Source organism: Dendrobates tinctorius, unplaced genomic scaffold (assembly GCF_039654945.1).
Source record: "Dendrobates tinctorius isolate UK_male_01 unplaced genomic scaffold, ASM3965494v1 ptg000063l, whole genome shotgun sequence".
NCBI classification, from domain to species: domain Eukaryota; kingdom Metazoa; phylum Chordata; class Amphibia; order Anura; family Dendrobatidae; genus Dendrobates; species Dendrobates tinctorius.
This window is the reverse complement of record NW_027361731.1, coordinates 15,187,918-15,205,223: the sequence shown is the minus strand read 5'-3', so window position 1 is coordinate 15,205,223 and position 17,306 is coordinate 15,187,918. Positions and strand designations below refer to the sequence as shown.

The window sequence follows — 17,306 nt, the reverse complement described above, 5'->3', positions numbered from 1 at the left end:
AAAATATTGAAAGCCTAGAATACAGAAATATATTTTTATACTCCTGAAATGCTAAGTGTAAAAAATAAATCAAGCTGCTAAGTTACCAGTGAAACAAAAATCAACAAAAAATATATAAATACTTCAATGCCAAAAAAAAAAAAAAAGATGGCATCAGCCCCTTAAAAGACAATAATAAACAGAATATTTACAGAGGACAAAGAAAAGGCTGAAATAATAAACAGGCACTTTTCATCCCAATTCACCACCTGATATAACTAGTTAAACACAAAAAGAAGTACACCTGCATCTGAGTAAATTAAACGTTGACAAAACCCTTGGCCCAGATGGCATTCATCCATGGATACTGAGGGAGCTTTGAGGAGCCAAGTGCAAATCTGGATGTTGGTAATGCGGCTGATTTGATTTATTTGGACTTTGCAAAGGCATTTGATACTGTACCATATAATAGCCTTATATTTAAACTACAGAGGCAAGGACTGGGGAAACTATATGCAGATGGGTAAGGAATTGGCTAAATGACAGAAAACAAAGTCGTCATAAATGGTACGTTCTCTAAATGGGATATAGTCAGCAATGGGGACAGCAGGGATCTATACTGGGAGCAGTGGGGACCGCAGGGATCTGTACTGGAAGCAGTAGGGACTGCAGGGATCTATACTGGGAGCAGTGGGGACCGCAGGGATCTGTGCTAGGACCGATTCTTTTTAACGTCTTTATTAAGGACTTTGTGGATGGGATTGAGAGTAAAGTGTCAGTCTTTCCTGACCACACCAAACTATGAACGATTTTAAAATCTGACCTTGACATTACAATATTACAAAACGATCTGGATACACTTGGGCAAACACTTGGCAAATGAGGTTTAATGTAGATAAATGTAAAGCAATGTACATAGGTCGGAGTAATCCTATTGTTGCATATACATTAAATGGGATTATACTCGGGACTACAGAACGGGAGAAGGACTTGGGTATTCTGGTTACAAGTAAGCTGAGCAGAGGCTGCAAAAGCAAACAAGATTTTAGGGTGTATAAAAAGAAATTAAATCCCGCGATCCCAGCGTATTATTACCACTTTTATAAACACTGGTGAGGCCACTTCTGGAATACGGGATACAGTTTTGGGCTCCACATTTTAAAAAAGGATATTAAAAAATCAGAGTTAGTTCAAAGGCGGCAACTAGATTATTTCAAGGGATGGAAAGCGTCTCATATGAAGTTGGAAAAGTTGGGCTTCTTTAGCTTAGAAAAAAGGATGCCTCAGAGATCTCATTTACATGTATAAATAAATGTGTGGTCAGTACAGAGGACTGGCACATGACTTATTCCTTCCAAAGACCATATTAAGGACCAGGGGGCACTCATTACGGGTGAAAGAAAGGCGATTCAGACAGATAAAAAGGAAAGGGTTCCTTACAGTTAGAGCAGTCAGACTGTGGAATGCCCTACTGTAAGAGGTAGTAATGGCAGATGCTACAAGCTTTTAAAAAAAGGCTGGATGATTTATTCAGTACACATAACATTGTGATTTATAATGTAGTGACAAAAAAATTAATAATTGTCGAATAACTGTTGAACTTGATGGACCTAGGTCTTATTTCAACCTATGCAACTATGAATTGCCTGGTGAGACAGTTCACCCAGTGACATCAGGGATTTCATATGGTCCGATGGGCCCCTCACAGAAGGGAAGGGGTACTGGCATAGCTCAGTTAAGAGGATTTAATCCCATGACCTATTGCTGCGTGGTTGGTTCCTGCGTCTGCTGAGCTACTGCTCTTTCTTCACCTCTCATCATTGATCGTTGAAGGCCAGATGGTCGCGTGTCGGCTTCAGTGAGCATCGAGGCCAGGACGCATACACCTGGCTTCAGAAGATCAACGATGAGAGGGGAAGAAGCCGCACGCATGCACAAGGGAAGTATAGAGCTTGCGATGACACCGGGACGTAATCCAGGGAGCTAGTCTGATTGCCGTATGTGGAGTCGGGAAGGAATTTTTTTTCCCCAATGTGAAGCTTACTGTTGCCACATGGGTTTTTTTTGCCTTCCTCTGGATCAACATGTTAGGGCAAGTTAGGATAGGATATGGGTTGAACTAGATGACTCAAAGTCTCCCTTCAACCTTAATAACTATGTTACTATGTTACTATGTAATAACATACTAAGTGGGCCGACTAGTTTGGGGACACAAACACCCCCCTAGTCAAAGCCTTCAATTTTCAGATGATAGACTTTTGAAATACTTTTTCTAAAGACAGGTTTATATAAGTAGTGTAATACAAGGACTGTTAGGGAGGGAATTTATATATGCAGAAACAACTGCTGGTGGTGCTGTGGTCACGGAAGACCGGACTTGTTCCCTTTAATACGTCTGAAGATGGGGTCAGTGAAGTCGGCACTAATTGGGCGCAGGTCTCACATAATATAACAACCTCACATGAGCCCCAGGAGGTCCCAACACTGCTGGAAGGTGAAAGCATGGGAGGCAGGTAGGAGTGCTTTTATTTTATCGAAACCAAACATGAGGAATGACAGAAGGGACAACCCCTTTAAGAAAATACAATTTTCAGGTAAAACATTTCCAACATTCTGAACATGAAAAAGGCTTCTCCTGTGTGTGACTTCTCTGATGTTTAATAGTTTATTTCTGTGTACAATGTTTCCTGGGTTAAGAACATGAAAAATGCTTCTCCCCTGTGTGACTTCTCTGATGTCTGATAAGACTTGATTTCGCTGTAAAACATTTCGCACATTCTGCACATGAAAATGATTTCCTCCCTGTGTGAGTACTCTGGTAACTACGAAGATCTGATTGCTTCACAAAACATTTCCCACATTCTGAACATGAAAAAGGGTTCTCCCCTATGTGGGTTCTCTGGTGTCCATCAAGATGAGCTTTACTGTTAAAACATTTCCTACATTCTGAACATGAATAAGGCTCCTCCCCTGTGTGGGTTCTTTGGTGTGTAACAAGATGCGATTTCCAGTTAAAAAATCTCCCACATTCTAAACAATATAATTTCTCCTTTGTGTGAGTTCTCTGATGTGCAATAAAATGTGATTTCTGTGTAAAACATTTCCCACATTCGGAACATGAATGTCTTCTCCCCTGTGTGAAGCTTCTGGTGTCTAAGAAGGTGTGATTTCAGTACAAAACACTTCCCACATTCTGAACATGAATATGGCTTCTCCCCTGTATGACTACGCAGGTGTCTAACAAGATGCGCTTTCCATTCAAAAAATCTCCCACATTCTACACAAGAATATAGTTTTTCTCTGGTGTGACTTCTCTGATGTGCGTTTAAATATGATTTCTCTCTAAAACATTTCCCACATTCGGGACATGAATATGGTTTCACCCCTGTGTGAACCCTCTGGTGTCTAAGAAGGTGTGATTTCAGTACAAAACATTTTCCATATTCTAAACATGAAAAAGGTTTCTCCCCTGTGTGGGTTCTCTGATGTGCGATAAGACCCGATTTTACTGGAAAACATTTCCCACATTCTCAGCAAGAAAAATGCTCCTCTCCAGTGTGAAGTCTCTGGTGTTTTACAAGTGATGATTTCAGTACAAAACATTTCCCACATTCTGAACATGAAAAAGGCTTCTCCCCTGTGTGACTTCTCTGATGTGTGATAAGACTTGATTTCAATGTAAAATATTTCCCACATTCTGAACATGAAAAAGGTTTCTTTCCTGTGTGACTGCTCTGGTGACTAAGAAGAGAGGATTTCTTCACAAAACATTTTCCACATTCTGAACATAAAAAAGGCTTCTTCCCTGTGTGAGTTTTCTGGTGGCCATCAAGATGTGATTTCCTGTTAAAACATTTCCCACATTCTGAACATGAAAAAGGCTTCTCCCCTGTGTGAGTTCTCTGGTGACTAACAAGATTTGATTTATAGTTAAAACATTTTCCACACTCGGAACAAGAAAATCTATTGTCTACTCTGTGTATTTTTTGATGTTTAAAAAAGTCTTTTCAAGGGGAAAACTATTTCCATATTCTGAACGTGATAATGGCTTCTTTGATTTAGTAGCAATTAGTTTTTTAAGGACTGTTTTTTTACTTTGATTTGAAAATATGCTGTTTTGATATGAACTTTCTGTTGCTGTTTATGGTTTATGCTGAATAATAAACCGCATGGACTGTTGATGTTACATGAAAAACCCGTGCTGAACCCGGTTATTTGGCTGCCTAGCAAGTATTCCCAACCCGAACAACAAGCGCTACCTTACAGTATGTACGATATTGTGCATTAATCTGAATTCCTTATGATAGAAAGCATAACGGAATTTATTACGTGGAGTGAATCCATGAATATATACCTGACAGGAGCCCATACAGTACATATCTACAATAATATATACCTGACAGGAGCCCATACAGTCTGTATCTACAATAATATATACCTGACAGGAGCCCGTACAGTCTGTATCTACAATAATATATACCTGACAGGAGCCCGTACAGTCTGTATCTACAATAATATATAACTGACAGGAGCCCGTACAGTCTGTATCTACAATAATATATAACAGACAGGAGCCCATACAGTCTATATCTACAATAATATATACCTGACAGGAGCCCGTACAGTCTATATCTACAATAATATATACCTGACAGGAGCCCGTACAGTCTATATCTACAATAATATATACCTGACAGGAGCCCGTACAGTCTATATCTACAATAATATATACCTGACAGGAGCCCATACAGCCTATATCTACAATAATATATACCTGACAGGAGCCATACAGTCTAGATCTACAATAATATATACCTGACAGGAGCCCGTACAGTCTGTAACTACAATAATATATCCCTGACAGGAGCCCATACAGTCTATATCTACAATAATATATACCTGACAGGAGCCCGTACAGTCTATATCTACAATAATATATACCTGACAGGAGCCCATACAGCCTATATCTACAATAATATATACCTGACAGGAGCCATACAGTCTATATCTACAATAATATATACCTGACAGGAGCCCGTACAGTCTGTAACTACAATAATATATCCCTGACAGGAGCCCGTACAGTCTATATCTACAATAATATATACCTGACAGGAGCCCGTACAGTCTGTATCTACAATAATATATCCCTGACAGGAGCCCATACAGTCTATATCTACAATAATATATACCTGACAGGAGCCCGTACAGTCTATATCTACAATAATATATACCTGACAGGAGCCCGTACAGCCTATATCTACAATAATATATACCTGACAGGAGCCCGTACAGTCTATATCTACAATAATATATACCTGACAGGAGCCCATACAGTCTATATCTACAATAATATATACCTGACAGGAGCCCATACAGTCTGTATCTACAATAATATATACCTGACAGGAGCCCATACAGTCTGTATCTACAATAATATATACCTGACAGGAGCCCGTACAGTCTATATCTACAATAATATATACCTGACAGGAGCCCGTACAGTCTGTATGTACAATAATATATACCTGACAGGAGCCCATACAGTCTATATCTACAATAATATATACCTGACAGGAGCCCGTACAGTCTATATCTACAATAATATATAACAGACAGGAGCTATACAGTCTATATCTATAATAATATATACCTGACAGGAGCCCATACAGTCTGTATCTACAATAATATATACCTGACAGGAGCCAATACAGTCTATATCTACAATAATATATACCTGACAGGAGCCCATACAGTCTATATCTACAATAATATATACCTGACAGGAGCGCGTACAGTCTATATCTACAATAATATATAACAGACAGGAGCCCGTACAGTCTATATCTACAATAATATATACCTGACAGGAGCCCATACAGTCTGTATCTACAATAATATATACCTGACAGGAGCCCGTACAGTCTATATCTACAATAATATATACCTGACAGGAGAGCATACAGTCTATATCTACAATAATATATATCTGACAGGAGCGCGTACAGTCTATATCTACAATAATTATACCTGACAGGAGCCCGTACAGTCTATATCTACAATAATATATACCTGACAGGAGCCCGTACAGTCTATATCTACAATAATATATACCTGACAGGAGCCAATACAGTCTATATCTACAATAATATATACCTGACAGGAGCCCATACAGTCTATATCTACAATAATATATACCTGACAGGAGCCCGTACAGTCTATATCTACAATAATATATACCTGACAGGAGCCCATACAGCCTATATCTACAATAATATATACCTGACAGGAGCCCGTACAGCCTATATCTACAATAATATATACCTGACAGGAGCCCGTACAGTCTATATCTACAATAATATATACCTGACAGGAGCCGTAGTCTATATCTACAATAATATATACCTGACAGGAGCCCATACAGTCTATATCTACAATAATAAATACCTGACAGGAGCCCGTACAGTCTATATCTACAGTAATATATACCTGACAGGAGCCCGTACAGTCTATATCAACAATAATATATACCTGACAGGAGCCCATACAGTCTGTATCTACAATAATATATACCTGACAGGAGCCCGTACAGTCTGTACCTACAATAATATATACCTGACAGGATCCCATACAGTCTGTACCTACAATAATATATACCTGACAGGAGCCCGTACAGTCTATATCTACAATAATATATACCTGACAGGAGCCCGTACAGTCTATATCTACAATAATATATACCTGACAGGAGCCCGTACAGTCTATAGCTACAATAATATATACCTGACAGGAGCCCATACAGTCTATATCTACAATAATATATACCTGACAGGAGCCCATACAGTCTGTATCTACAATAATATATACCTGACAGGAGCCCGTACAGTCTGTATCTACAGTAATATATACCTGACAGGAGCCCATACAGTCTATATCTACAATAATATATACCTGACAGGAGCCCGTACTGTCTATATCTACAAAAATATATTCCTGACAGGAGCCCATACAGTCTATATCTACAATAATATATATGTGACAGGAGCCCGTACAGTCTATATCTACAATAATATATACCTAACAGGAGCCCATACAGTCTGTATCTACAGTAATATATACCCGACAGGAGCCTGTACAGTCTATTGTTGCGAGTTCATTTTCCCCTTCGTCACTGAGGTCTGGTGAACTCCCTATTCTGGTAAAGGAAGGTAATGAGCCTGATTATCAGGCACCTGAGTCTAATGATGATGACTGGCTGAGTGGAGTCAGACTGGATATAAGGCTGCCGACGCCCTTCTGCCCTGCGGGTGATTTCTCTGTGGACTTCTAGGAAACCAGTCTGATTCCTGCTCCTCTAAAACTAAGTTTTCTGCTTTGCCTTTTAGCATTTGTGTCTTGTTTTTGTTTGCCTTGCTTTTCTGGATTCTGCCATTCCCTGCTGCGGTGAGCTGATTCTTCTTTTGCCTGTTGCTCTGTCTTCAGAATATTCCTGAGTACTGACATAGTCTTTTTGAAGCCTAGCGTCTTCAGGGCCTTTTTCTCTGTCAGTCTGTTGGCTCTTATTTTCATGGGGTTTTTCACGGATTCCAGACAGCAGCCTTCCTGTCCTTTCCTATCAAGTTAGCTTGGGCCCTGTCTTTGCTTAGTCTATCTTTCTGTCTGTGTTGTGTTCTTTCTTCTTGCTTCACCGTCATTATATGTGGGGGGCTGCCTTTTGCTTTGGGGCCTGCTCTGGGGCAGTTTAGATTTCCCTTTTTGTCTTTAGGCTAGTTAATTCTCCGGCTGTGATCGAGGGGTCTAGGGCATCGTAGGAACCCCCACGGCTACTGCTAGTTGTGTTGATAGGTTCAGGGGTCTGCAATCCGATAGCTGCCAACCTCTCTGGTTTTCTGGACTTAGCTAGAATTTCTGTTTTTGCCTCCTACAGTGACTCAATCATAACAGAATCACCCGCCATACCGCAGATCCTAGGGTACTCAATAGCAGGAAAGAATTGTGTTTAAAAAAAAAAAAAAAAAAAGTGTGTATATATTCTTTCCTCTATATCTCTGAGGCCGTGGGGGGAATTTTTTTTTTCTCTCAATGGAGATAAAGCAATTGCCTGATCATGTGGAGCAGCTCGCTGCGGAAGTGCGGGGAATTTCCGCCTACCTTGCTCGTTCGCATGCTGTTGAACCAAAGATCCCTACACCTGATGTATTTTTTGGGGATCGATCTAAATTTTTGAGTTTCAAAAATAATTGTAAATTATTTTTTGCCTTGCAGCCTAACTCGTCAGGGAGCTCTGCACAGCAGGTTAAAATTGTCATCTCTTTGCTGCGTGGCGATCCCCAGGATTGGGCGTTTTCTTTGAAACCAGATGACCCTATTCTGACTAATGTGAACGCATTCTTTCAAGCCTTGGGGTTGTCGTATGACGAACCTAATGCTATTGATCAGGCTGAAAAGACCCTGTTGGCATTGAACCAGGGTCGAGATTCTGCAGAGTTGTACTGTCAAAAGTTCCGAAAGTGGGCGGTCCTTACTACCTGGAATGATAATGCCTTGGCTGCTCTCTTTCGGAAGGGTTTGTCAGAAGCCGTAAAAGATACTATGGTGGGATTTCCTGTTCCCTCTGGTCTGGACGATTCTATGTCATTAGCCATTCAGGTTGATCGGCGTTTACGTGAACGCAGGATTGCACGAGAGGTGTTGCCACCGGTAGAACAGACGTCTGAACCTATGCAATGTGATAGAGTTTTGTCTAAGGCGCAACGTCTGGAGTTCAGAAGGCGTAATAAGCTGTGTTTTTTCTGTGGAGATGCCTCGCATATTATTTCTGTTTGTCCTAAACGAGAGAAACGCTTTGCACACACGTTTTCTGTTGGTGGTGTTCAACCTAAGTTTCTTCTGGCGATTACTCTGATCTGTTCCCTGTCCACATTTTCCACCAAGGCTTTTGTGGATTCGGGAGCAGCGCTAAACCTAATGGACTTGGATTTTGCTAAACGTTGTGGATTTCCTATGACACCTCTGCAGACGCCTATCCCTTTGAGGGGGATTGATGCTACTCCTTTGGCAAAAAATAAACCTGTTTTGGACCCAGGTGGTCATGCGGGTCGCCCCAGACCATCAAGAAAATTGCAGATTTTTGGTGTTACATGGTCTGCATGATGCCGTTGTTCAGGGGTTTCCCTGGTTGCAAATTCATAATCCAGTCTTGGATTGGAAATCTGTGTCTGTGGTGAGTTGGGGTTGTCGGTGTGCCTGTAGTGAGGCTCCGGTTTTTTCCACCTCTCCTCAGTCGCATGATGTTCCTGACTATTTGGCGGACTTTTATGATGTATTTAGTGAGAATGAGTCTGCGTCCTTGCCTCCTCATAGGAGTTATGACTGTGCAATTGAACTGAGCCCGGGGTGTAAATTTCCCAAGGGTCGGCTCTTCAATTTATCTGTACCCGAGCACGAGGCTATGCGGTCCTATATTAAGGAGGCGTTGGAGAAGGGTCATATTAGACCATCCTCTTCACCCTTAGGTGCCGGGTTTTTTTTTGTGGCCAAAAAGGATGGTTCTTTAAGGCCTTGTATTGATTATCGTGCCCTCAACAAAATTACTATTAAATATCAGTATCCGTTACACCTGATTTCGGATCTATTCTCTAGAGTTAGAGGTGCTTGCTGGTTTACCAAGCTTGACCTCAGGGGGGCGTATAATCTTCTCCGCATTAAGCAGGGGGATGAATGGAAGACGGCGTTTAATACTCCGGAGGGACATTTTGAGTACCTGGTGATGCCTTTTGGGCTCACTAATGCCCCTTCTGTCTTCCAGTGCTTCATGAACGATATTTTCCGAGACTTTGTCGATAAATTTTTGATTATCTATCTGGATGATATGTTGATCTTCTCCAAGGATTGGGATTCTCATGTGGAACATATTCGGACTGTGTTCCAGATCTTGAGGGAGAATTCCCTGTATGTCAAAGGATCGAAATGCCTTTTTGGAGTACGGATTTCATTTTTGAGATTTATTTTGTCTCCATTAACTATTGAAATGGACCCGGACAAGGTACAGGCCATTTATGATTGGGTTCAGCCCACTTCTTTGAAGGCCCTCCAGAAGTTTTTGGGTTTTGCTAATTTTTATCGGAAATTTATAGCAAAATTTTCTAGTATTGCCAAGCCATTGACTGATCTGACTAAGAAGGGTGCTGATGTGTTGAAATGGTCTCCGGAGGCTGTTGCTTCCTTTCAGGAGCTGAAGCGAAGATTTACCTCCGCCCCGGTTTTGCGGCAACCTGATGTCTCACTCCCGTTCCAGGTAGAGGTGGATGTTTCTGAGATTGGTGCAGGAGCTGTTTTGTCCCAAAAGGATCATGTAACATCTAAAATGAATCCCTGTGCTTTCTTTTCCTGAAAGTTCTCTCCATCTGAACGTAACTATGATGTGGGGAATCGGGAACTGTTGGCCATGAAATGGGCATTTGAAGAGTGGAGACATTGGTTGGAGGGAGCTAAACATCAAGTTGTGGTCCTCACTGACCACAAGAATTTGATTTACCTAGAGTCGGCTAAACGCTTGAACCCTAGACAGGCTAGGTGGGCCTTGTTTTTTACACGTTTTGATTTTGTGGTCTCTTTTCTTCCTGGAACTAAGAATGTCAAGGCAGACGCCCTCTCTAGGAGCTTCTTTGCTGATTCTCCTGTGGTGACCAAGCCTGCTACCATCTTAGGCGAAGGGGTAGTTCTTTCTGCCATCTCGCCTGATTTGAGACTTGCTCTGCAAGAGTTCCAGGAGGACAAACCTGAGCGTTGTCCCAGTGGAAAGTTGTATGTTCCTGACCAGTGGAAGAAGAGAGTGATGTCTGAAGTTCATTGCTCTGCATTGGCTGGTCATCCAGGTATTTTTGGTACTAGAGATCTGGTGAGTTGCTCTTTTTTGGTGGCCCACCTTGTCTCATGATGTCAGGAATTTTGTGCAGTCCTGTGGGACTTGCTCCCGGTCTAAATCTTGTTCTCGCTCTAGTGGGTTGTTGATGCCTTTGCCTGTCCCCAGGAGGCCATGGACCCATATTTCAATGGATTTCATCTCTGATATGCCGGTCTCTCAAAGAATGACTGTTATTTGGGTGATTTGTGATAGGTTTTCTAAGATGGTTCATCTTGTACCACTCCCTAAGTTGCCGTCTTCCTCTGAGTTGGTGCCCCTGTTCTTGCAACAGGTGGTTCGCTTGCACGGGATTCCTGAGAACATTGTATCTGACAGAGGAGTTCAGTTTGTGTCTAGATTTTGGAGGACTTTCAGTTCCAAGCTGGGAATTCAGTTGTCCTTGTCCTCTGCTTTTCACCCTCAGACCAATGGGCAGACAGAGAGAACAAACCAGACCTTGGAGTCGTATTTGAGATGTTTTATTTCCGCTGATCAGGATGATTGGGTTTCATTTTTGCCCTTGGCCGAATTTGCTTTAAATAATAGAGCTAGTTCTGCCACTTTGATGTCACCTTTTTTTTTGTAACTTTGGGTTTCATCCCCGATTTTCTTCAGGGCAGGTGGAGCCTTCTGCCTGCCCAGGTGTTGACACTGTGGTGGAGAGAATGCACCAAATCTGGGACCAAGTGGTGGATAAGTTATCTCTCTCCCAGGAAAAGGCCCAGCGGTTTTCCAATCGATATAGGACCATTGGTCCCCATTTTAAGATTGGTGATATGGTGTGGTTATCATCAAAAAATATTGCTATGAAGGTGGCTTCTCCTAAGTTTAAGCCTAGATTTATTGGACCTTACAAGATTTTGGAGATTATTAATCCGGTCTCTTTTCGTTTGGCTCTCCCAGTCACATTTAAAATCCATAATGTGATCCATAAGTCCTTGTTGAAGAGGTTTGTTGAACCAGTTGTTCCTGGGGTGGCACCTCCGGACCCTGTATTGGTTGAAGGTAACATGGAATATGAGGTAGAGAAAATACTGGATTCCCGTCTGGCTAGACGGAGACTCCAGTATTTGGTTAAATGGAAGTGTTATGGTCAGAAGGATAATTCCTGGGTCTCTGCCTCTGATATTCATGCCAAAAGATTGGTGCGTGCCTTTCATCGGGCTCACCCTGATGGCGTGGTTGAGGGTGTGGTGACCCCTCCTCAAGGGGGAGGTACTGTTGTGAGTTCATTTTCCCCTTCGTCACTGAGGTCTGGTGAACTCCCTATTCTGGTAAAGGAAGGTAATGAGCCTGATTATCAGGCACCCGAGTCTAATGATGATGACTGGCTGAGTGGAGTCACGGACTGGATATAAGGCTGCCGACGCCCTTCTGCCCTGCGGGTGATTTCTCTGTGGACTTCTAGGAAACCAGTCTGATTCCTGCTCCTCTAAAGCTAAGTTTTCTGCTTTGCCTTTTAGCATTTGTGTTTTGTTTGCCTTGTGTTTCTGGATTCTGCCATTCCCTGCTGGGGTGAGCTGATTCTTCTTTTGCCTGTTGCTCTGTCTTCAGAATATTCCTGAGTACTGACATAGTCTTTTTGAAGCCTAGCGTCTTCAGGGCCTTTTTCTCTGTCAGTCTGTTGGCTCTCTTCTTTTCATAGGGTTTTTCACAGATTGCAGACAGCAGCCTTCCTGTCCTTTCCTATCTAGTTAGACTGAGCAAAGACGGGGCCCAAGCTATCTTTCTGTCTGTGTTGTGTTCTTTCTTCTTGCTTCACCGTCATTATATGTGAGGGGCTGCCTTTTGCTTTGGGGCATGCTCTGGGGCAGTTTTGATTTCCCTTTCTGTCTTTAGGCTAGTTAATTCTCCGGTTGTGATCGAGGGGTCTAGGGCATCGTAGGAACCCCCCACGGCTACTGCTAGTTGTGTTGATAGGTTCAGGGGTCTGCAATCCGACCTCTCTGGTTTACTGGACTTAGCTAGCATTTCTGTTTTTGCCTCCTACGGTGACTCAATCATAACAGTCTATATCTACAATAATATATACCTGACAGGAGCCCGTACAGCCTATATCTACAAAAATATATCAATGTGAAGCGAAAAAAGAAGAAATATGCAGCACTCACTGATATAGCTGAAAAACTGTGCGTCTTTATTTCACATGAATTCCATCAATAGATGTGTGGACATGCAGGACGTTAGAGGAATGCTAGGAGAGGGAGGTGCCGGACAACGGCCGTTTCGCGATTACTCGCTTCTACAGTAATATATACCTGACAGGAGCCCGTACAGTCTGTATCTACAATAATATATACCTGACAGGAGCCCGTATAGTCTGTATCTACAGTCATATATACCTGACAGGAGCCCGTACAGTCTATATCTACAATAATATATACCTGACAGGACCCCATACAGTCTATATCTCCAATAATATATACCTGACAGGAGCCCGTACAGTCTGTATCTACAATAATATATACCTGACAGGAGCGCATACAGTCTATATCTACAATAATATATACCTGACAGGAGCCCGTACAGTCTGTATCTACAGTAATATATACCTGACAGGAGCCCATACAGTCTGTATCTACAATAATATATACCTGACAGGAGCCATACAGTCTATATCTACAGTAATATATACCTGACAGGAGCCCGTACAGTCTGTATCTACAATAATATATACCTGAAAGGAACGCATACAGTCTATATCTATAATAATATATACCTGACAGGAGCCACTTGCTACTTGCTCTTTCTCTTCCCACTCTTACTGATCTCAGGGGACTTCTCCCCCAACCCTGGTCCACCATCCCAAAACCTCAACCCCTACCCTACCTCACATGGAAACCTTGCTAACCTTATTAACATTTGTTGCACTCCTTCTGTGAATTGTGTCCTATGGAATCCACGGTCTTTATGTAACAAACTTACTTTCCTGCACAACTACATTATGACCAACTCTCTTAATCTGTTGGCCCCCACTGAAACCTGGATTCAGGATTCTGACAGTCTCCCCTGCTACCATTTCCCATGGTGGCTTACAATTCTCCCATTCCCCGAGACCCACAAACAGACCTAGTGGTAGAGTCGGCATACTCCTGTCCCCACAACGCACGATCCAGATGATCCCCCCAGTTCCATCACTCTTATTCCCTTTTTTTGAGGTCCTTACTATAAGGCTCTTCAGTCAGAGTAGCAGTGATATATCGACCCCCAGGCTCACCCAATCAATTCCTTGACCATTTCTCAGCCTGCCTGCCGCACTTCATGTCCTCAGAACTACCAACCCTTATCCTGGGAGACTTCAACATCCTCATTAACAGCCCCACTTCCACATCTGCATCCACTTCTATCACTAACCACTTCTCTCGGCCTCTCACAGCTCTCAACCTCTCAAACGCACAAAGACAGTAACATCTTTGACCTGGTCTTTGTCCGACTCTATTCAATCTCCTACATACATAACTCGCCACTTCCCCTCTCTATCCTCATTCTCTCCTTCATGCTCACAATTCCTCACCCACCTCAGAACACGCCTACCTACCACACATTCAGAAATCTACATGCCATTAACCTGCATACACTTTCAGACTCCCTACGCTCATCACTGTCCCAATCTCCTCTTTTTCCTGTCCTGATTTGGCTGTACACCACTACAATGACACTTTCAGAAGCACCCTTGACCAAGTAGCTCCCCTCACACTCAGAACCTCCAAGTGCAGAGTAAAACAGCCCTGGCTCACATTGCAAATATTTCTCTAGCGATGCTCTAGGAGGGCTGAACACTTATGGAGGAAAACTCACACACCAGAAGACTTCATCCACTTCAAATTTATGTTAACAATCTATAACTCTGCCCTCCACCTTGCCAAACAGACCTACTACACCACCCTGTTCTCCTCACTATCCAACAACCCCAAGAAACTTTTTGACACCTTTCACTCCCTCCTCAGCCCGAAAGCACAAGCCTCTATCACAGACATTTGTGCTGATGACCTGGTCTCCCACTTTATAGATAAAATAGATAAAATCCATCAGAAAATCGGCTCCCAGTCCCAGCCACCAAATGCAGTGACTCCCATCCCTCCCTGCATTTCCCCTGTCTCACTCTCCACATTTGATCCCATCACAGACGGAGAAGTCTGCAGGCTCCTCTCTTATTCTCGTCCGACTACATGCACTACTGACCCCATTCCCTCATATCTCCTCCAGTCTCTCTCTCCAGTCGTCACTACTCACCTACCTACAATCTTTTATCTCTCCCTCTCCTGGCATTTTCCCATCCACCTTCAAACACTATCATTACTCCATTATTAAATAAACCCACCCTCGACCCATCCTGCACTAACAGCTACAGACCAGTCTCCAATCTCCCCTTCATCGCTAAACTCATGGAGCGCCTTGTCTACTCCCACCTTACTCGTTACCTCTCCACTTATTCCCTTCTAGACCCTTCATAGTCCGGCTTGCGCCCCTACATTCGACAGAAACTGCACTCCTCAAAGCGACCAATGACCTTCTGACAACTAAATGTAAGGGTGACCACTCTCTGCTCATTCTTCTTGACCTTTCTGCAACTTTCGACACTTTTGATCACCATCTCCTACTCTTTAGTCTCCAGTCACTAGGCATTAAGGACACTGCCCTCTCCTGGTTCTCTTCCTATCTTTCTGACAGCTCCTTCAGTGTTTTGTTCGCTGGCTCCACTTCATCCCATTTTCCTCTCACTGTTGGGGTACCTCAGGGCTCAGTCCTTGGCCCCCTTCTCTTTTCTCTCTACATGGCAGATTTGGCTTTCAGTACCATCTTTATGCTGATGACACACAACTATACACATCATCCCCTGACATTACCCCCGCTGTACTACCGAACTCCATTGACAGTCTGCAGTCTCCAACATCATGTCCATCCCCTATCTGAAACTCAACCTCTCCAAAACTGAACTTCATCTGCTCCCGCCATCTACTAACCTCCCTAAATCGATAATGCCCTCTCCGTGGATGGCACCATAATAACACCCCGGCAGCAGTCGTGCTGTCTGGGTGTTACGTTTGACAACAATCTCTCCTTCACCTCCCATATACAATCTCTTGCCCGCTCTTGCCGCTTACACCTAAGGAACATCTCTAGAATCCGCCCTTTTCTCACCATGGAAACAAAAACCCCCATTGTCGCCTTGACCCACTCGCACCTGGAATACTGTAATGCTCTATTAATTGGCCTCCCCTTCACTCAATTTTCCCCTCTCCAGTCCATCCTTAATGCAACAGCCAGGGTCGTCCATCTGGCTAATCGGTACTCAGATGTGTCCGCTCTTCACCAGTCATTACACTGACTGCCCATTCACTACAGAATCCAATTCAAAGTACTTGTTCCACCCACAAAGTTCTCCACAGTGCGGAACCCCCTTACATCTCCAACCTCATTTCTGTCTATCGGCCAAGGTGATTGCTGCACTTTGCAAATGACTTGACTATCCTCTGCACTAATCCAAACCTCCCACTTCCGAATCCAAGACTTCTCCCATGCTACGCCAATCGTCCGGAATGCTCTACCCCAAGAAATTAGGACCATCCACAACTTGCAGTTTTAGGCGCTCCCTCATAACACTTTTGTTCATAGCGGCCTATCACGTTACCTAATCAAAGTTATTTTATGAGCAAGTGTGTGTGTGTGTGTGTAGCCCGTTCACTATCTCTCTCTATCCCCCACTCCCCCAAGATGGCTGGACCATCATTGTTAATACATAATTGTAAATACACACCTGTACTTTTTATCTCTCCCACCTCATTGTAGACTGTAAGCTCTCACGAACAGGGTCTTATTTTGCTTTAATTATTGTGTCACGGGGTCCTTCTCTGGTATCACACAATCAACAGAGCAAGCGAAGAGTGAACAATTCCAAGACCTTTATTCAGGCAAAAATACGAAAAGGTCCATATTCAGTCCACCACACAAAGGATAACATAGTCCAGAATAAGAATGCAGTCCAGTATCAGGATAAAATGTCCAGGGAAACGAGATTCCAAAACTCTAGCACTAGAGGATAAAATGGGTCCTTCTCTCTCTGAAGTGCTGTCTGAACACGATCCTGTCCACACTGGAACTGACTTGCCCAGCTCCTGTTCTCCCCAGACCCCCTTCCTTGTCCAGGGAAAGTCAAACAAGTTGGGGGCGGTTTCCAGGCCTCCCAGAGGAGAACAAAGGGCCTTAGGGATTAATGCACTACATGGGGGTCATCAAGAGACAGATACAGTGAGGCTGTAGACTTACAATGTAATAAGAAAAAACACTATGAAAATAACTGAAATAGAAAAATAGGAATATACAAAAAATGACATCCACATAGCATATCACACCATCACAACCTCTCTCCCCATAATAAGGGAGCACGCCATGAGGTCTACACAGACCTCTGGCCTGCTCA

General features: G+C 43.0%; 1 protein-coding gene across 1 annotated transcript in view; it reads right to left on the bottom strand.

The window, feature by feature from the left end:
* LOC141093965 (uncharacterized) overlaps positions 1-17,306 on the bottom strand; it is a 115,265-nt gene that overhangs the window by 29,620 nt on the left and 68,339 nt on the right. The window contains 3 exon segments of the mRNA XM_073579638.1: positions 2,441-2,550; positions 2,675-3,133; positions 3,135-3,982. Of these exon segments, the coding sequence (XP_073435739.1) occupies positions 2,441-2,550; positions 2,675-3,133; positions 3,135-3,982 (1,417 nt within the window).